Source organism: Ostrea edulis, chromosome 8 (assembly GCF_947568905.1).
Source record: "Ostrea edulis chromosome 8, xbOstEdul1.1, whole genome shotgun sequence".
Classification (NCBI taxonomy): Eukaryota; Metazoa; Mollusca; class Bivalvia; order Ostreida; family Ostreidae; genus Ostrea; species Ostrea edulis.
In genome coordinates, this window is record NC_079171.1 from 45,991,140 (window position 1) to 46,013,877 (window position 22,738).

General features: G+C 34.5%; 2 protein-coding genes across 9 annotated transcripts in view; both read left to right on the forward strand.

Moving 5' to 3' along the window:
- LOC125661351 (multiple epidermal growth factor-like domains protein 10) overlaps positions 1 to 22,738 on the forward strand; it is a 296,347-nt gene that overhangs the window by 72,672 nt on the left and 200,937 nt on the right. The gene's annotated exons all lie outside the window — the stretch shown is intronic.
- Positions 4,528 to 10,224, forward strand: LOC130049117 (alpha-mannosidase 2-like). Its single transcript, XM_056146328.1, has 4 exons — positions 4,528 to 4,751; positions 5,379 to 5,681; positions 7,871 to 8,018; positions 9,867 to 10,224. Exons 2-4 carry the CDS (start codon positions 5,421 to 5,423, stop codon positions 9,914 to 9,916), a joined length of 459 nt encoding a protein of 152 aa, XP_056002303.1. The 5' UTR covers positions 4,528 to 4,751; positions 5,379 to 5,420; the 3' UTR covers positions 9,917 to 10,224.

Here is a 22,738-nt window from a genome sequence, read left to right on the forward strand (position 1 = left end):
CACTTGCTTATACATATTTTCTTGTGTTGGATTTACTATTAGCGACAACGTTGCATGTAATGGTAAGATTTCATGTTGTAGAAGTTTTCACAGAGGTAAAGCCGCAACTTATTGCATTTTCTGATATTTGAAGATTTATTTTGGGTGGGCTTAAACAATGCAGTTTCCCGTATTTTCTCAATCGGTCGGATATGAGCGACTTCAAAGTCGATCTTTATCTCTAAAGGGCAGCGAAATACGCATTGCATTCATAGTCTAGACATATTTTCGATCGTGACAAACTTCACCTTCGATACCATATTTTGATAAATAGGCTAGGCTCCATAGAACTAGGATTAAAGATGACGACCTTCACAGCTAGACACTTTGTCGTTGTTGCTAAGTGAATCATTGCGCGGCTCAGTTGACTTGTATTTTTCCGAGTTAATGTACATTTTGATAAACGAAAGTTAGTATTTTTGTCTCTTGCATTAAATTATAAGGGATGACTTTAATTCTGGGGCAAATTATACGAGTATAACCTGGTTTGGGGCAGTTTACGCTTTTTTTATAGTCCGCTTCGCGGATTATAAAGTCATTCCTTAAACAATTGCTTAATGCTATTGATAATCCAGCTATCATCATTCCCAAATGTATATTCATAAAAAATACGTAATATACAATAATTCGGTTGACTAACTTTAAGGCAGTATTTTAAAATACACAAAGGGAATCTACTAGTTCTAGATACACCATAAAGTATTTTTATCGGTTTTAATCAACCTTTAACCCAAACATCGTCTGTTTCTCAAATGCAAAAAAAAAAGCATCAATAGGTTTAGGTGGGACGGAAGTTAACATAATTTCGGAATAGCCTTTTTTTCATTGGTCGATAAAATAAGTTGCTTCTAAACGGTAGGGGTATAATATATATCGAAATTTTCGGGTGTTGCTATAACGCAGACCGGAAAACGAAACGGAAGACGGAACGGAAAACGGAAAATATTGTATGCAATGTTATGAGGAAGTCAGCATTTTGCAAAATAAAAGGTTTATCATGGACAAGGGAAGCAGAAACAGAGAAAGCGGGAAGTCATTCACATAATCCACCGTTTCATATACTTCATACTAATGCATATGTATTTTAAAACCATTAACTTACCATGAAAATATCAATTAATTAAAAAAAAAATAACCATACCGATATAGATTTGAATTTTCAAATTTTATATCCAATAAACAACCCCCCCCCCCCGGAAACAACTTTGTAAAAGAAAAAACAACAATTTCCCCCAAACATAGCCTTCTTAAATCGAACTTGCTTTTATTCGTAACTTAGTTCTACACCTTGTATAATAAGTGTATATGTATTTATGCATCATATCAATTTAAAAAAAAAACAACAACAAAAACAACAACAACAAAAAAAAAAAACAACGAGTCCAGTATGTAAAAGGTTTGTCTCATTTGAGATGAATTGATGTTTAAATTCGTACATTTACTGACAACCTGCAGATTAGTGTTGAACTTGAAGAGATGCAGCGGGAAAGAAAGATTGAAACTAGGGTGAAGTTAACGATCCATAGTAAATGTATGAGAATTTAACAGATATTAAATAGCTAAAAGGTTAACAGACAGTTTATGCTTGAATGGAATTAAAAAGTCATCTCATTATCAGTCTAAATATTACGATGCAAGTATTTAGTTTAGAAATAAACTGCTAGAAGTCCTCCCTGTTTAAGATTGAAGTGCTGCGTTCACAAAGTTCCTGTAAGTTAAAAAATAACATATCAAACACAAGGTGTTTAACTTGTTTTGCCACGGCAGAGAGAGGGGAGGCATATAAAGTATCTGTGTTCTTTACATTCCCGACCCATAGATGTTGCTGCTCGCTAACACATCTGTCAATGCCGACATTTCAAAATTCTTGTAAAGCGCTTTGTAAATTTTTATACAAACTTTTAATTAACTTCGCTTAATCAATGTATGACGAATAATTTAAAGATAAAATTGTTTCACCGCTTGTATACAAAATTCCAAAATTTTGATTTTAATCATAACGAAGTATTTTTGTTCCAATTTTTGGTGTTATATTAGCTACATTAATCATTCTAATTATTAAATTCTATTCCGTTGTCCAATCTGTTCCGTTCCGTGTTTAGCAACACCCGAAATTTTCAAGCGATGTAGCTAGTAAAAAAGAAAACCAAGATGGCGGCATGATATACCTTGTGAATAGTTTGTTTATTGGAACATTTTTTTTAATTATAGATATGAAAACGTTGAATATATGTACTTAAAACGTATAGATGAATAATGATTGTTCTAGGCATTTAGAAATGAAGGGTCTTTCGGTGTTGGCACGTTAAAGAACCTTTACTGTTACGTACCCGAGTCCTAAGGATAGGTCTAAAATTGTTGTACTTCCCTTCGTGTCCGGGTCAAAATAGGTCCTCAGCACCCCTTGCTTGTTGAAAGAAGCGACTAAATGGGACGATCTTTCGAATGAAACTACAAAAACTGAGGGCCCTTTTCACAGAAGTTGTGATACGATAAATGACCCTCCTTGCTCTAAGACTGTTAGCACCGTGAATAGACCTACTTTTTGCAGCCCTTCACCGGCAATGGTGACGTCTCCATATGATTCATTGATTGATTGATGTTTTCCTCCACACTCAAGAATTTTTCAGTTTTCTGGTGGCGCCCAGTTTTTTTATTGGTGGAAGAGAGAACCCAGATACAATGTACCTGGGAAGAGACCACCGACCTTCCGAAAGTAAACTGGTAAACTTTCTCACTTACGGGCGCGAGCGGGACTCCTCCTTTAATTAATTCATTGGGGGGGATGAGCAGGTATATTTACCATATCAATATCTAGGGTTCACGGCAAGTTTGGCGGATCGACGTGGGATGCTTATTCATCTCATACATTTGGTTCAACCTCTGGTATATCCAAAGGTCCGTATTTCCCCAACTCTTTATTTCATATCCCTTATATGCAAGGTGAAGCTAACGAACAGTGAGCAATACACATATATGACATATATTTGGGCAAACACGGACCCCAGGTGGAATCAAGTGATTAGGAGGAGTAAGCATCCCTTATCAACCAGTCACCCTCGCCGTGATCCCTATATCCTGATCGGGTAAACGGAGTTATCCACACTCATAATCAGTGTGCGAAGAACTACTGAACAATCGGTATGGAGCGCATCAGACAGCATTTGACCCAATGCGAGGTTGAATTGACGAACTAAATCGTTATAATGACCATAGAATTTGCGAAATGCTGACTTCAATCGAGATTGTTGAGCCCCCTGTACCATCAACTTGTTTGTCAGTAGCTTACCTCGATTTAAAAACTGACTATACGCAGAGGAAGCTCATGCATATCGACTCAGTTGAGATATCCAAACAACATATGTATGTGATGATGGGATATTGCTACATAAATGTGAGAAAATGACGATGGGGAAGCTGAAATCATCCCGTTTGTTATACAGCTGAGTTGTTAGTTTGCCGTCAATGTCTACTTTCAATAAAATATATAAGTATGAAGGAACTATCCGATTAATCACTTTTCTTTATCTTCCCTTTTCATATCATAATGGTAGCACAAACAATTATATATGTGGCATGAATTGTTGCTGATAATCAATGCAATGCTGTTTACAAGGAGGCAAAGTAGCACAGAAATAAAAAGAAATGAAACATACCTATGTGACTCAGTCCCTGAAAGCTTAATGTAAGTATTTTAGGTTTGTTTCCACTTATTTTTTATCTATGATAACCGGGGTTCAGAGAGAAACTCTGTCTTGGTCAGTAAAAAAATGTACCTCCAAGGAAAGGACAGACAATAGAAAAACAGACAAAAAATAATGAAAAAAAAATTGAAAAAAATTAACCCAACAAGATGTTCGAGGATGCCAAGTGTCAGAGCAAGTTGTACCAAAACCTGCCTGTGGAAATTTAGCAGTAGAGGGGGAATAACAATTCTTTATTTAAAAATATTATTCACATTTGTGGAAAAGATAACATTACATTGTGCATTTGTAGTTTAATTGATTGATGACTCAGTTTCCTAAATTAATAAACAGAACTAGTTAATTACATTCATATTTTTGACAGCTGTATGGTGTTTATTGAAGTATAATGCTCTAATATTTCATTAATTTGACCAAAAGTACAAAGAAAAGGTCCATACATTGTAAACTTTGTAGTGCATGATTTGGCCACAGAGGCAGGAACTATTCATTGTGATTTAATTGAGGTAGACCGCTTTACAAAACGAGTAGTTCAAATATATACAACACGCGCCAATCAATCTTGCTCTGTAAACGTACTGTTTTTAAAAGCAGACTAAATCCATTCATTCTAGTAAAAAAAAAAACAACTGGAACTAGATATATAAGTCTGAAGAGTATATTCTCATCCAATTGTAACTACATGTTTAGTGTAAGCACTTCTGTATGAAGTGTTCTTTGAGTGTCTACGTCATTGTGAATTGTTCAATTCTTTGTTTGCAGTCACGGCTAATTGAAGGGAAAACAGTCAATACACTAGATTTGTTAATTCAATCAATCAAGATATATGTTTGAATATATATTTGTATTTATAGAAAAAATGTATCTTGGTGACATGTGAAATTCAGGTGATGCTGGACAGGACTCTGAATCAGGACGACATGAGGGGTCAAGGTCAAGGTATCCGAGACAACACGCTGACCCCAAACAGACCCAAACATACCCAAACAGTCCCGCAGTGCTCCCCCAGTAAGTGATCATTTTTTGACAAGGCATTTTTTTGGTTTGATTACAAAGCAACTTTTACCAATCACTATTTCTGTGTATTATGTGTAGAGCTAGTGTGAAGTTTATACATACAGACTTTAAAGTTAGAATACAGTTAGTGTATACTTAGTGCAAAGCTAGTGTGAAGTTTATACATAAAGACTGTGAAGTTATAATGTAGTCAATACATAGTTGGTGTATATTTAGTGTAGAGTTAGTATATGTTAAATGTATAGTTAGTGTAAAATTAGTGCACAGTTAGTGTTAAGTTAGTATATATTGGATGTATGGTTAGTGTAAATTAGTATATTATATTAAATGCATAGTTAATGTAAAGTTATTGTACTGTTAGTGTAAAGTTAATATATAGTTATTGTAAATTTAATGTATAATTAGTTAGTTTGAAGTTAGTGAAAAGTTAATGCATAGTTAGTGTAGACTTAGTGTATAGTTAGTTTGAAGTTAATTTATATTCAAAATATAGTTAATGACGAGTTTTTTGTATCCTTTGTGTAAAGCTAGTGAGTGGTGCACATAAGAATTAGAATGTTTCTTTAGCACCATAAGGTATGTAAACATTGTGACCTATCTGCTCTTTTTCTTTTATAGATCAAGGACAAAACAAGTGGTTTTCCTTCACTCCAAGCTCACATGACCTACCTGTACCTAGCACATACCATTCAGATTCTACCTCAGAAGAACTCAGCCAGTGTACCGTCATTTATTTCCCAGCATTCCTTCCTGTCGGGATCTTTACCGTGTGATGTGCACCTACCCAATCTTTGGTCCTTACAGCAGAGTTATGATGGACCAATCACACGGAGCGATGACTCAGCACTCCTATTACACAGACTAAAACTTGATTGTGTGATTTCAAGCCATGTATTATCTTGTACTGATGCACAGGGGGATGTAAGTGATTGTGGGATATGTAGTAGACAACAGACACGCGGGATACCGATACTAGTATTAGATATAGGGGATTGTGGGATATCTAACTTAGGGAGGGACACCAAGAATTGTGGGATATTTAACTTAGTGAGGGAAACCAATGACTGGGGGATATCTAGCTTAGGGATGGCTACCAAGGATTGTGGGATATCTAACATAGGACACCAAGGATTGTGGGGAGTGTAGCAATGAGTTCTAGGTTAGGTATGTAAGATTGCGGAATGATTAACTTTGATTATATTCAAGGGGATTGTGGGATATCTAACTTGTCACTGTACATCAAGAATTGTGAGAAATTTAGCAATGGGCTCTCCGTTAGATATAGGGTATTATGATATGCTTAGTTTTGAGTTAGATATAGGGCATTATGGGATGCTTAGTTTTGAGTTAGATAGTATAGGGTTATTGAACTTATATTGGTGAATATTGGCACGAGTTGACTGTCAAAATGCACTCGCAAGCTCGTGCATTTTGACAGCCAACGAGTGCCAATATTCACCTATATAAGTTCAATAACCCTTTTATTATATAGCTAAAGTATTTAGTTGTTAAATTATATCCCTTTTCACTCAAACTACTCCAAAATAGACGATAATTCATCAATATTGGCAGTGTGAAATAACAGCATGCATTTCTTAACTGTTCAATGTTTAACCCGTCATCAATGCATGAAGCAAACTGATTTTGTAAATGGGGACATCATAATTTATGTACAGTAAAACATTTTGCTAATTTAAATATCAAATACCGGCTCTGTCAGATTCGGAGGACCGTCGTCTGCCATTTTGGCTTCTTTACGTCGTTACGGTAACGTCAATATTGAACGCTCATACTCGGAATGTTTCGGGCGGATACAATTTACGCAATGCAAAGTTAGCGTTCAATAAATTCTCAGGATATTGAACGCTAACATTCTCTAGATTTTACACAGATTTTATATTAGACTATTTATTAGCTATATAATAAAGGGTATTATGGGATGCTTAGTTTTGAGTTAGATATAGGGTATTATGGGATGCTTAGTTTTGAGTTAGATATAGGGTATTATGGGATGCTTAGTTTTAAGTTAGATATAGGGTATTATGGGATGCTTAGTTTTGAGTTAGATGTAGGGTATTATGGGGTGCTTAGTTTTCGGATATACTTACAATGTAGGATATTCTTGGATACATATTGTTCTTTACTGGATCAGGATTAAAAAATTTCGGTTGAGCATCACTGAAGAGACATTGTTTGTCGAAATGCACATCTGGTGCATCTAAATTGGTACCATGTACGTTTTACATATAGGGCTCACGGCGGGTATGACGGGTTGGCAGAGAATGCTTACTCCCCCCAAACACTTGATCCCATCTCTGGTGTATCCAGGGGTCCGTTTGTGCCCAACTATATATTTTGCATTGTTTATATGAGTTATGAGATAGTACACTGCACATTATCTTCGCCTTTCATATATCAGTTTTAGATACAGAGACTTATGGGATACCTAGTTTAGGGCTGGGGCAATATTTACCCAGAGTTGTTGTTATTTGCTCCCAGGAGTTTTACAATATTCTCGTAAAATGGCACATATGCTCAAATAAAGTATGGTTTCAACTTCAGTCTACTTTACAAAAACATACGTAAAAAAGTAAATACTGAGCAGATGTCAAGTCTTTTTGTGACACAAGAAGCATTGAAATGCGGATATTGGGTTGCTTTATTCCACCAAGACTATACATAGGTACATAGAGCATGCATAGTAATGGGTGAAAACTACAAATAATTGCTTGTCCTACATTTTCGTGATATTTTATAAAGTAGTTCTTAGTTTTATTAGCCATAAAAAGGTGAATTTACATGTGGAATAGCATTGCTTATTTTGAGACGTTGACAGTGGTATATGTGAGTATAACGATACAGAATTATGGGATACCTAGTTTAGGGCAGGGGAGGATTGTGGGATAGCAGGCTCTAAACCTGTGATATACATTTGTTCACTGGTCCTCTATTAAACATTTTCTATTAGTTTACATTTATATAACAGTAAGAGAGAGTTCTTACATTAGTGTAGTTCTTGTGATGTAAACATTCCAGTACATGCAATAGGAGTTATATACCATGCCTTACATTACTGACCAGGTACATGTTCTCTCAACCACTTTATCTAGGTCAGATTACGGGATCTGCTCAGTGACACGCTAGGGGTGAAGGAGATGCGGCGGACGTCCTTGATATTACTACACGACAAAGGCCCCACATCGCTAGATAGTGGCCTGACCTTGAATCCCATGAAATATACAGTTTCAAGGTCAAATGGTGAATGTTTATAATGTTAGTGATAATGGGAGTGATTTTTTAATTGTTTTATGTGATAAACGGTCATATAGACTGAAGATACTGTGAAACTGGGTGTGATAAAAGGCTGTATAGACTTGGAATCCTGTGAAATGCATTGTGTTAAGACTGCACATACTTCAAATACTGTGAAATTGAGTATGTTAGTGAGATTTATAGACTTAAGATCATTTGCTATTTAGTGTGATAAAAGCTGTACAACCATGATATCCCGTGAAATTGAGTGTGATGAAAATTGTATAGAGTTGAGATCCTGTGAAATTGAGTGTGATAAGAGTTGTACAAATTTGTGATCCAGTGAAATTGAGTGTGAAGTAAACTGTACACATGTACATACTTTTGATGCTGTGGAATTGAGTGTGATAAAAGCTGTATATTCCTGAGATCTTGTGAAAGTGAGTTTGAAATTTGTATTGGACATAAAGCTGTGCTATCTGAGTAGGGCTGTGTCAGAGAGTGTTTAGATGTGATCTTCATTATCCGACCATGACATGTAAATGAGCTTACACCTGGCCATGATTTCTCGAAAAGAATTGAAGTCGAAACTTGAACTAAAGTCTGAGAGTTTACTCAAACATTGACTGCTTAAATAAAAAAAACCCTCAAACTTAAGTTTGAGATTTTTTCGAGAAATCCAAGCCAGATTTTGGACTCAATTTAACGCGGGAAACAAAAACGTGTAAGAGTGAGAACGAGATAGAAAGTAGGCTCGTTCAATATTTTATATTCCTGAAACCAAGTCTTTAGGAATGTTTGCAACATCACATTTGGATATATGTAATTTCCATATGAAAATATGGTGTACATGTATTTCTTAGAATTTTTTTGTATGTTTTCGTGACTTTTGCAGCACGATGCAAAATTCTAAGTTGAAGTTATTTCAGAGACAATCTCAACAAATGACCAACAAACAAAAGAATATATTTACTCTTGAAATTTGTTAATTTGTGAATGGGATTTCATGCGAAGTCTTTGTTTATGATTGAAATGGATTAAGAGTCCTCGATGAAGCATATTTATTTTGAACATTGTCAACCTTTCTGTCCCCAGTGACAAGAGACGGAGTTTCAATGACAAGTGGTTCTGATATCTCATTAACTAAAGCATTCTTTCATTTTTGTTAACCTCAAATTCAAGAAATAGTTGCCACTGACCTACCTCCTCGTGAAATAGGACATTTACTCAGAGGTGGTGCTTAGAGGTTAAGACTAAACATCGATGTGTTATCATAATAAGCCGTCTGTGTAATAATTGGCTCCACACTTACTATCTTTAATCTCAAGTTAATGAAATTACTGCTTTTGATTTGCCTTCTTGTGGAGTATGAGGAGTGTTTAGATGATGTTGCCTCAAGTTTTAGTACACGAGTTTACAGAGAAACAGTTTGTTTTACTTTATTGATAATTCACTTACTATAATAGACTACATACTGCAATTTAACAATTAACACATCACAATGATATAATTCTACTACACTGGAGGTTGAAGAGAAACACATTGTTTTTTGTGCAACACAAATATATCAATTATGATTGCTAACTTATCAAGATAATAATTTCAGAAACATTTTATAAATGGTTGACATATCAGTAACTTTGTGTCTTATAAACCAGAATGGTGCAATCATCTAGTGATCAGATAATGTTAGTTTTCTCTCAAATTTCCCAAAGGCATGGGTTCAGTGATGTGACTGATATTGCCAGGTGATCTATATTTTATGATGACGTTTTGCTGACCCTAATGGTGTTTTTATGGAATTATATTGATTCCAATACCAATTCTGTGATTTTTTTTTTTTTACATAAACAGGTGCGTGTTTCATGGATTGTCTGTTTTCCTATCCATCCTTCAGGTTTTGAAATCCAGACCCCTTGGGATGTTCCTTATGAGAATCGTGTCTATGGATACAAAATTGTAATGGTATCATCAGTGGATGCAGGAATATTTTGTACGTCACAAACATGTTACCGCACCCATCAAGTATTTATGTGTATTGTATGGATGTTGACTTATAAAAAACTCAGGAATGATATTCAAATCCCTGAAGAATATCGGATGTGAAAGAATACTGTCGTTGTGTGTGTGTGTGTTGTTTTCTTGTATTTAAATGACATGTATTATTTTATTTTGTTGATGATATGAACGTGGATCAGTGATGTATAATGATATATATATATATATATATATATATATATATATATATATATATATATTGTGATACATGTAAAACAAATGTCCCATTATGTCTGAAATATTAACAATGATTCATTACGTATGATATGTATGGATGCCCATTATGCGTGAAACATATATGGATATAGTTTTATTGGATACATGTACGAATGTATGATGATTCCTGACTTCCCGATTGTCTAGAATCTTTAACCTCATTAGTCTATGACGTTTAGAGGTTATCTTGATGCCATGTTCACTTGACCTTTCGTGGTTATTGTGACGACATACATGATGCTTAGAGGTTATTATAAAGATATTCATGTGGTGTTTAACGGTTTAACGGTTACTGTGACGTCGTATTCATGTGATAAACGTTGTATAGGATCGTCCTATTTAACATCTGCTGAAAGCAGTCGTCCTTGTTTTATGTTGAGTGTAACCAGTGATAACATAACAAATACATTTCATACTATCATCGCTGTTTGCTAATAAATCTTCTATCATGTTACTGTGTATTGTGTATTGATTTCCTGATGAAAACCGTGATACTTATTGCGTTTGGAGAAACCGGAATTTTGGGTCAAGATCCAGTAATAAACGATGTTGTTTTCCGGAGATTTCATCTTCGCCACCTAACCTTTGGACCAACTGTTTCAATCGTTAGAATTGATATACACCGTAGTTAAGAATCAGGTGGCACAGGACCGATATACCTAAATCGAAACTTTGATTATGATAGAGCTGATCCAGGGGTTCGATGAAGGATAACCATAGACAAAGACGTTGCCTTGACAGATCTGGTAACAAGTGAACTTACACTGACTTATTATTGCGTTATTTCTGTAATTCACAGCCCAATAGCTAAGTACTTCGTTACTAGCTTGAAAATACGGATGTATATTTAATAGTTGTTATAAAATTTAGAAATTCATTTCAAAATTAAGGATTATCTCCCTCATGCATAGCTCTTATCCTTAGAAGAATTTGACTCCACCTTTTTCGGCACGCTATTTTGGCGATAATAGCTCTAAAACATCATTGTTATTTCGGATATCAAACATTTCGGTTGATCATCACTGAAGAGACATTATTTTTCGACTTGCGCTCCTCGTACATCAAAATTGGTACCGAATAAGTTTTACATTATGACCCCTGGATCGAGGCCTCTGCTGGTGGACTGTTAGTTCGAGAGGATCTCTACAGCCAAGTAGCTAAGTACGTCGTTACTAGCTTGAAAATACAGATGTATATTTAATTGCTGTTATAAAATTTAGAAATTCATTTTAAAATTAAGGATTAGCTCCCTCATGCATATCTCTTATCCTTAGAAGAATTTGACTCCACCTTTCTTTTGGGGCACGCTGTTTTTGGCTATAATAGCTCTGAAACTTTATTGTTCATTCGGATTTCAAACATTTCGGATGAACATCACTGAAGAGACATTATGTATTGAAATGCGCATCTGTTGCATCAAAATCGGAACCGTATAAGTTTTAGATTATAACCCCTGGGTCGAGGCCTCTGCTGGTGGACTGTTAATCCCCGAGGGTCTCTAAAGCCAAGTAGCTAAGTACTTCGTTACTAGCTTGAAAATACGGATGCATATTTAATTGCTGTTATAAAATTTAGAAATTCATTTCAAAATTAAGGATTATCTCCTTCATGCATAGCTCTTATCCTAAGACGAATTTGATTCCACCTTTTTTGGCACGCTGATTTTTTGCTATAATAGCTCTTAAACTTCATTATTAATTCGGATTTCAAACATTTCGGATGAGCATCACTGAAGAAACATTATTTGTCGAAATGCACATCTTGTGCATCAAAATTGATACCGTATACGTTTTACATATACTTCATCAGATATAAATTATGTTAACATCGTTATAGCCAGTCCCTTATGTATCGTTGATAATCCTACGTCTGTTTCGGCAGTGTTTATCTTGCAGAAAAATATCTGTACTTGTACAAACTTCATTGATGTCACTGTGATTGAATGGAATGAACGTTAGATTTTACTGTAACATTTCCTTTAGTTAATCAAGCCAATTAATGGGGACGTCTGTAATCTAGTAGTGTGGTCAATTACAAACACATTGTAGAGAGTGTAAAGTTCACAAGTGTGTGATTGACCATTTTAAACATTCAATGCTTCGCGTAAAGTTTGCTAAGCAAGAGTTTATAACACACATCCCGCATACCAAGTTTTGTATGCAAGGGAAAGTAACATTGAAATGTTCCAACCCTCAGAAAAAGTAATTGCCAACATGACTTCTCCCAAGGCAGATATGATTTTCGCGGGTTAGCAAGTGAGAATTATTTCGTGTTTGTACTTCGTCCAAAACATCAGGTTGTTTTGTTTGTGCACCCTTCATCATCAACATCCTTTAGAATGCCAGTTTCTCATCATGGTCATTGTTTAGCTGACAAAGTCCATTCCTAGTTGAGAGATACTTACAACTGATCATTGGCATTAACAAACCAATTAAGACCCAGGTTATGACATTTTACAGGGAGTACCCAGGTTGTGGGAATCCACTTTTCTTTCTTTAAAAATGTGGCATTAAAATAAAACAATGATTCAGTCGTTGAAAAGCCTTTATTAAATATATTATGCTAAATATTTTAAAATATTAAAAAAAAAGATTTTGATTTAATATAATGATTATACAAACAAAATGATATTAAATACAATAAAAATAATTAAACATGAGCTAATTATAATACCAATACTATAATAGAACAATCAATAAGGATACTGATTATAACTACAAAAGGAAATATTAAAACATGCAGCAATCATAAGAGAAACAATATAACAGAAAAAATCAATAATAATCATAATAATGATAATAATACGAATTATAAATGGAAAATTAAAATGCCACAATATTAATAATAGCGTATATATTAATAGCAATAATGATATTAATAATAATCATGATAATAATAATATTAATAATAATAATAAAATGCAATGAAAATACTCAAACATGCAGTAATCATTAAAGAAACAACATAGTAGAACAATCAATAATAATAATGATTATAATAAAAATAACTATAATGGCAAAAAACATGCAATGATGATAATAATAACATTGGTAATAAGGGTAGTGATAACATTAGTAATGATGATAAAGATAGCAGTAACAATACTAAATCCATATAACAACAATGATAATAGTAGTGTAATGTAGTAGAGGTACCTGTAATAGTAGTGATTATAATAATAATAGTAGTAGTAGTAGTATTAGTAGTTGTAACTGTAGTAGTAGTAGTTGTAATAGTAGTAATCATACTAATACTAATAGTGGTAGTAGTAGTAATAGTAGTAATAGTAGTAGAAGTAGTTGTAATAGTAGTAATGACAATACTAATAGTAGTAGTAGTAATAGTAGCAGTAATAGTATTAGCTGTAATAATAGTAATACTAATACTAATAGTAGTAGTAGTAGTAATAATAGTAGTAGTAGTTGTAACTGTAGTAGTGGTAGTATTAGTAGCAATAATGATAGTAGTAATCGTAATAGTAGTAATACTAATAAAACTAGTAGTAGTAGTAGTAGTAGTAGTAGTAGTAGTAGTAGTAGTAATAGTAGTAGAAGTAGTTGTAATAGTATAATGATAGTATAATGCTAATACTAATAGTAGTAGTAGTAGTAGTAATGATAGCAGTAGTAGTTGTAGCTGTAGTAGTAGTAGTAGTAGTAATAATGATAGTAGTAGTCGTAATAGTAGTAATAATAATCATACTACTACTAGTAGTAGTAGTAGTAGTAGTAATAATAGTAGTAATAGTAGTAGAAATAGTTGTAATAGTGGTAATACTAATACTAATAGTAGTAGTAGTATTGATGGTAGTAGTAGTTGTAACTGTAGTAGTAGTAGTAGTAGTAGTAGTAGTAGTAGTAGTAGTAGTAGTAACTGTAGTAGTAATAATAATAATAATAATTGTAGTAGTAGTAGTAGTAGTAATAGTAGTAGTAGTATTAGTAGTAGTAATAGTAGTAGTAGTAGTTGTTGTTGCAACTGTAGTAGTAGTAGTGGTAGTAGTAGAAGTAGTAGTAGTAGTAGTAGTAATAGTAGTAGTAGTAGTTGTAACTGTAGTAGTAGTAGTTGTTGTAGTGATACTTTCAAGAAGAAAAGTGAAATGTCATCTGTTATCCATATTGCTCAACTGAACTATTTTTATGTGAAACATTAATTCTCGATATTGATCTAAGTCATGTAACCCCCACTGTAATCCCAGTTGAAATGATTTGGATGTTATTGAATTTGCCGTGCAATAGGATGTTTCCATATTTATTTATTTATTTTTTTTTTTGGAAAAGTAGCCTTCTGGTTATTAGAAATACATGTTTTAGTGAACTTTCCTATAAATTTCCATGTAAAACTTCAAACCATTCTTTTGAATACAGGAACCTGGGGATAAAAAAAACAACTTTGAATCTGCATACTACATGCTTATATATCTAATCAGAAACTTGTGTATTAAATATCATTTCTTTAATGAGGATTAATACATCTTCACCGTGGCTGACATCCTTTTTAAATATGAATATGAAACTATGTATATCAGAAGCACATATATATATGTACATACAGCAGAAAAGAAAACACAAAGTTGCATAGATTATTACATGTAAATGATAAAAACAAGGGAGGATAACAAACAGTGAATATACAGACATGCCTTTTTAAAGAAAACTACATGTAAAATGTATTGTTAGATCAATGGGAAATAATTGCTTAGGTTGTCATCTTAAGACTTCCAACACAAAAACTCAAAGCCAAACGTTCACAAAAGCAATAACTTTGTTGGTATATTGAGCATATTTCTTTTACAGAATGATGGTATAATAACAAAGTCATCTCCATATTTTATGAATGTTTCCTTTCCTTTTTTTTTTGGAGGGGGGACTAGTTATGGAGACAATACGATGTTCATCCATACCAACGACAGAAGTCTACATCAATACATATAGCTCAACACAAATACGCATACAATGAAATCAATATATCCAGTGAAACATATGTGCAAATTGTATAACAGCAATAAACATGTGTCGTCAGGTTCTACAATTATGTCTTAATACAAGTATTTACAGAAAAAAAAATATCAAACGCTCATAGCGTGTCAGAAAAGGTACATCAATGAATTGTAAAAATTAAATGTATTTTTTTTTTCAACGAAAAGTTCTAGTTTTCAATAATTTTCCAAATCAAAACCCTGCATTCTGTGGGTGAATAAATACGTTTTTTCTAATTAGAAAAATGCCCACACATAAAAGTATGCTGTTGAGTACCCAAGACACAAGAAGTACAAAATCAAACAAACATGTGACAATGATATAGAATTTCCATAAAGCATACTGAATTGTTCAATATATGTCTGTGTCATTTATGTAGCCTTTACAAAACGCTGATTTTCATGTTTGTATACCAAGACTTAGCTGGTTCTTTATACACTACGTCTTGGCTGGTTCTCTGTATACAAAGTCTAAGCTGGTTCTCTGGATACCATGTCTTTTGGTGGATATTTTCATAAAATTCGTTAGATGGTTCTTTTTATACCCGGCCATTAGGATAATATCTCTAAAATGAATCATTAGTAGATATCTAAGTTTCAAGTTTTGTGTGGTTTTGTATAAGCCGAATAACTCGGTAAATAGTCAAGAAATCATATTATAATTCTTACACATAGAACTTAATGCAGAGAGGAAAAATAAACTCTTTATCACAAGTCAAAAGTGAATGGCATTTATCTGTGATCACTAAGAAATGGTGTCAGAATCATCGCTATGGTTGACGTCGACGTCGATCTTAATTTCGTCGTAATGACTTTCATGTGATTTGTCCGATGCTGTCTCTTCCACTGTCTCAGATTCTAAGAGCAGTTGTTCAAAATTTTGCAGTTCTGCAAAACAAACATTGAGTCCTGTATCAGCAGACATGGCTGTTGTTTCTTCCCTGTGCTTTTCCTCCGGTGCATTCATTACGATCTCTGTAGACCTCCTCAATCTTTCGTATTCTTTACTTGAGGAATATCCGATGTCTAATATAGATTCTTCCATATATTCAACTTCTGACAAAATATCTTGGAAGTTGTTCAGATCTGCCAAACAAATATTGAAACCAGCATCTTCACCTTGAATGAAACATTCATTGAAGGTCTCAATGTTGGGAATGTTAACCATGGTGTCGGTGACATTTTGCAATGTTTCGTATGTCTCAATGTCGGTCTTCTCGTCTTGCAGTGTGTGTGTTTCAGAATCTAATTCAATTGGCTCTAGGTAGTCTGATGAATCAAATACCTTTTCTGTGTTTTCTATGTCAAAATTTATCTCTGCAATACATAGTCCGGTAGAAAACGCGATTGACATGTTATCTTCCTTGCTGTCTCTGTCCGCCATTGGCTGTGTATTGTTTGGTGATACATAGAGTGCTTCGATGTTTTGAACATCAAAGTTTACCTCAGCAATACAAAGTCCAGCGATGTCAGTGATTTGTTTTTCGCTTGAACCGTTTTCTCTGCCATATTGCTCTGATTCCGAGTCTCCCTCGTTATCTTCAACATCAAAATTTACTTCTGCAAGGCAAAACTCAGTTGTTACACTGGTTTGCTTTTCGCTTGAATTTTCTCCGGTGTTTTTGTGTGGTATTGGTTTTAAGTAGTCTGATGAATTCGATTCGCCGCCGCTGTTTCCTACATCAAAATTCACCTCTGCAATGCAAAATCCATTTGTAGGTGCCACATTGTTTTCTTCTGCTTTGCTTTTTATATCCGAACTAGTAAACAACTCGTTAGGTGCATCGTTGGTGGTTTTAGATGTTCCGGCATCCGATAATGTTTCATTCTTGAAACTGGGTTTCTCTTTCTCAGTATAGTTGACATCGATGGCATCATCTACTTCTTGTATTTCTAATTTTAAAAAGCTAAATTCCGAAAGGGCGATGGATTCTTTTGCCTCTTCTCGTGTATAATTTGGCAATGTTTTTGGTATTTTGAATGGGCTGATACCGGGTAAAACATCAGTCATAGGTTCTCTCTTCACATCGGATAGCAATTGCGATATGAACTCCGCATCTTCGGCTTCTTCTTGTCTTTGTTTAATCCTCTCCAGTTCTATCCAATTACCATTAATGTCGTCATCATCATAATCGTTAAGTATGGATTTTCTTCCGCGGCGCATTCTTCTTTGGGATAGACGCCGTGCTGTGGATTGGGAGTGATCATTATGGATAAGTGCTCTTGTTTTGCCGCTTAGCGAGTAAACATCAGGCGGGTTATTGAGAAGAGAATACTGCGAATGCTTCTCTAAAGTAATTCTGTCAAGGAAGGGTTTCTCTGTGAAAATTCCTTGCAGACTGTCATATGCTTTTGCTGTACCATGCGCTCCATCTACTTCTGGTAAGCTGGTTGGGGGATGATTGGCAGTTTGGTCCAAGCAATACCTACAAAAACAGCCTTCTTTCGGAGTTTGGTATGGAGCAACAGAATGGTATTTTGTTTCTGCTAATGATGCAGATCTTTGAAGAGGAGGTTCATATGGATCGTTCACAATCGGGGTCAATTCATAGTGATCATCTGCAATTGATTGGTATCTAGTTGACCTTTGTCGAATCCTTCGTCGAATCATACGCTGTAACTCTCGATGCAACAACATGCAAGTTATATTTGATAGTTCACGCTGGATCCGTGCTTCTATCTGTTTGATCTCAACATCTAGCCTTTTCGTCATCCTGCGTTAAACAATGTTGTCATTCATTCATTACTATTTTTATTTACTATTTTATTAAATATAATATCCATTTAATCATCAGATGAAATAATCTTACCGGTTTATTCTGACGGCGATAACGATGACTATTGCCAACATACAATATATTCCAATCACAACTGAAAAATAGATATACCGTTACATGTGCATCCTTATCTGACTGATGAAAAGGTGAAGATAATAAACAGTGATCAATCCCGTAACTCTCAAAAGGAATACAAAGTTGTGTAAACACGAATCCCTGAACACAAAAGCGGTGAAAGCATGTGGCTGGGAGGAACATGCATCCCCTGTTGACCACCTGAATTCGTCATGATCCATAGATGCAAGGTGAAGATAATGAACAGTGATCAACCTCATAACTCCTATAAGCCTTAATTTTGAAATGAATTTCTAAATCTTATCCTAGAAATTAAATATGCATCCGTATTTTCAAGCTATTAACGAATTATTTAGATGCCGGGCTGTAGATACCCTTTAGGAACAACAGTCCACCAGTAGAGACTTTGATCAATGGGTCACAATGTAAAACATACGGTACCGATTTTGATGCACCAGATGTGCATTTCGACAAATGATGTCTCTTCAGTGATGCTAGAGCCAACCTTTTGGAAATTCGAAGTAACAATAAGCTAATAGGAAAACTAGAGTGCCAAAAACCTGGAGCCAAAATCGTCCAAAGATAAAGTTATGTATAAGCGAGATAATCCTTAAATTAGAAATTAATTTCTAATTTTTATCCCAGCAATTAAATATGCATCCGTATTTCCAAGCTAGTAACGAAGTACTTAGCTACTGCGCTGTAGAGACCCTTGGGGATCAACAGTCCACCAGCAGAGGCCTCGACCCAGGGGTCGTAATGTAAAACTTATACAATATTTCGAATAGAAGTATGGATGGAAATGGACATATTGATAGCTAAAACTTCGCCCCTATATCTAACTTTTAAATTGAAGGCCACAACAATAGCCTTTTCCTGCTCTTAGAGAAAATGTTGAATCATTTCTTTCTTGTGATAATTCGAAGATATTTTAGGTAATAAAGAACCGCCATTAAATAACCAAGGAGTATGTATACATTGTCATTGGGAAACTTAAACATATGTTCAATATATATGTTCAATATTGAATTCAATGTACCTCTGAGTAGAACGAAAGCTGGGTTTAGCAAAGCAATATTGACAAGATGTACATATTTTCTGTTCTTTTTTCATTGCAAATACAGCTGTTTTTGATGTCAAAAAGTTAACCTTATCGTGTACAGTGATAATGTGAAATTTTGAAGTCATACGTTTTGTTACTGTGAACGATGAAGATAACCAACAGTGATCAATCACATGACTCATATAAGCGATACAAAGAGTAGTTGGATAAAGACGGACCATTGGGTATACCAGTGGTGGGATCAAGTTCCAAAGAGCAGTCAGCATCCCCTGTCTCCCGGCCACATCAGGTAAACTGAATCATTCGTAGTAAAAATCAGTGCGTCATAAACGGCCTAACAATCGGCATTAAAGACGTGATACAGCATTTTACCCAATGATAAGTTGTATTAGCAATAGTTGAGAACAGTTGTATGATTAAAAATTCAAAGTTTGGTGAATGTTACTCTGAAAATTGATTTATACTATTTCCGCAGATGTTGAGACAGTACATTTGAAGTTATCCCTACATAGCAGTGAATGTGTCCATGAGGCGAAAAAAAAAAAAAGACCGAAAATTAGTAGCACTCTTGCTAAATCTAACAACCGGTTTCTAAAATATTTTTTTCACAAAGTCTTGGAATCCAGCATAAGCACGATAACTCATATTCACTGTTTCCATTTTGTGGGCTATTCAATGTATTTGAATATGAAGTATGTCTGTGTAAAATTCAATCTTGGATTTCGAGTAACAACTAATGTGGAATTTGTTTGATTGATTCATTGCTTGAATAATGTTTAATGTCCCTCTCGACAATATTTCACTCATATGGAGACGGTACAACTACCGGCGAAGGGCTGCAAAATATCGGCTTATACTCGGAGCTTATGACCTTTTAGCATGGCGAGATCTTTATTGTTCCACACATGCTGTTGCACATGACCTCGGTTTTTGCGGTCTCATCCGAAGGACCGCAAATTTAATCGCCTCTTACGACAAGCAGGGGATACTGAGGACCTATTCTAACTCAGATCCCCACGGAGTCAATTTGTTTGAAATACAGTTGTAGTATGTGAACCTATACAGACAAAGCCAATTGTATGACTAGCTTTGTCTCCTGGAACCATTATATATTGCTCAAGTAACAATCCGAGTTTTGATCAAATCTGGTATAGAAACACTCAAGGACACATGGTCCGCATTGTTGTGATAATTACGTTGTACTTTTTGCCCATCCTAACACAGTATCAAATTATTCAACCAACCGTATAACTGAAATGTTTCTTACATATTTTAAATACTTCTATTTGTTATGAATTATATGAAATTAAATTATATTGTATATTTGATTACTGGAATAAAATGTAGAATTTCATTTCAAAATTAAAAATTATCTCGCGTACTCATAGCTCTTATCCTTGCACTCCTGTTTTGGCACTCTAGTTTTCATTTTAGCTCTTACAAGTTCATTGCTATTTCGAATTTCCAACATTTCAGCTTGAGGATCACAGAAGTGACATTATTTGTCGAAATGCGCATCCGGTGCATCAAAATTGGCACTGTATTAGTTTTACATTACTACAGTTGTGTTTTCATGATCCACGTCTCATAGCTGTGTATCAACATCCTTTATCACCTGTATATGGTGTGCATGTCCTTTAAGTGATCCGAAAATGAGAGCATGTTGTTCGTATGATCCGTTTTTAAATTGAGGTAAGCTACTAACAATGAAGTTAACTTGTTAATTGAAGTTTCAATAATTTTGTTTAAAGTCAGGGTTTTCATAGTCGCACTATGGTTTAATTAGTAAACACAAGTACACACTGAAGGTTGTCAAATGATATTTGTTATATGTGAATTGTTCGGTAATCTCTGTATACTGAATTCATTTCTAAACATTCTGCCTTTAACCTGAACAAGATGTAAAGTTTAAGGTGGGTACAACCTGTGACAGGGTAATTTATCTCTCATTTTAGACACCAGGCTTTATCTCCGGCGTGTACGTGTCTACCCTTCATTTATTTTCTTAAGTTGACCACCGTTCGTTATATTCATTTTTTCATATTCAAACTGATTGTAAATATTGTAAGGTGAGCTCAGAGTTCCTGTAACAAATTATATATACAACTTTTAAAGATGTATTAAAATTGAAGATTAATTAGATTTAGTTATTTACTGAGTATTTCCTTGTTCCATTGAACGCCCGGGTCTTGATTTTCTGGGGTAATGCAATCTGAAATGTCAAGAAAAAATCAACTGTGAGCAGTAAGTGCCTTTCTCTATCCTAACTCAAGTTTCATGAAATTCCATTCAACTGTGTCAACTGAAATCGTTCTTTTTAAAAAAGTTTACACCATATGACATTAATCTATATATAAAAGAAAACTATTTATCTGTGATACAATAACACATCAAGTAAAGTATTGAAAGGCGCATGTTTTGCATTTACTGCAAAATGGTGTCATCAGTTGGAAAACCAGTGCACTACAACATATGCATTGCTTTGACTGAAAAATAAATTCGGGCTTTGAAATGTTTTAAAGACCATGGTTATTTGTTAAAACGTACCATCTTTATCGCCGTCAAATATTGAGATGGAGCCTGCAAATAATTGAATAAAGTATATACAATTTAACCCAATCGACCTTGCCTTTTATGCCACATTATGTCAGGTATAATAATGACAGTTAGAAAATAATAATGGTAGTGATTTCAAACGGAAGTGCATTCAATTTATGTGAGAATTCACCCCCGCGAGCCAAAAAAAATTAGTTTGTTGACAATCAAGGCCTAATAATACGGATCAGGGGAGTCAAGAACCGAATCTTCAATACACTTTCTACTGTCAACACATAGTGAAATACTTACGTGGAAGAAACCAACACATGTTAAAATCAACGTAATATAAAAACTGGTGCCATAGTGGGAAGTCATGTGGAAAGGGATACATTGACTACAGGAATACATTTACATTGGAAACATACAAGCTAAGGTATCTTACAATTGTGCATGTCTTCATTTTAATCTAGATTATTACACAAACGTAAATGTACATACACATCCATGGTGTATAGGTGCCCCTTTGAAGAAGATGCTCGTGTTTACGAATTATTTTCTTCTTGTCCCGAATTCCACATGTACGTCCATTTTGAAGATTTCTTTTTGTTATTGCGTCATTTATAGTTGTTATAATCCAGCTGAAATCGTATAGGTTTTAATACGGACAATTTGATGCCAACGGTAAAAGTTGTTGGTGAAAGATACAGAAATATTAGAAATTAATACTCAATTGATAATGAGTCCCCATAATAAGATGTGTTTTTCACGAATCACATTGTTTCTGTATCTACTTCTGTTTCCTGTGAATTTCTTTTCGATGCTCATGTTAATTCAGTTTATAAATATTAATAGCCTACTTCAAATAGTTTCCGTAATATAGTTAACCACATCATGCGTCTACCCTCATAACGTTTGTCTTACTTGCAGTAGGATACACAACTTCTTTCGTTCTTCAGTTCAGATATATGCAATTCATCAATAGACGCACATGAGGAAGAATTTGCTGCAAACAAAACAAAAT

Coding starts and splice junctions, on each gene's coding strand:
- LOC130049117 (XM_056146328.1), top strand. CDS start 5,421: ATGACCTACCTGTACCTAGCACATACCATTCAGATTCTACCTCAGAAG. Junction 5,682..7,870: donor GTACTGATGCACAGGGGGAT/GTAAGTGATTGT, acceptor CACTTTATCTAG/GTCAGATTACGGGATCTGCT. Junction 8,019..9,866: donor TACAGTTTCAAGGTCAAATG/GTGAATGTTTAT, acceptor TTACATAAACAG/GTGCGTGTTTCATGGATTGT.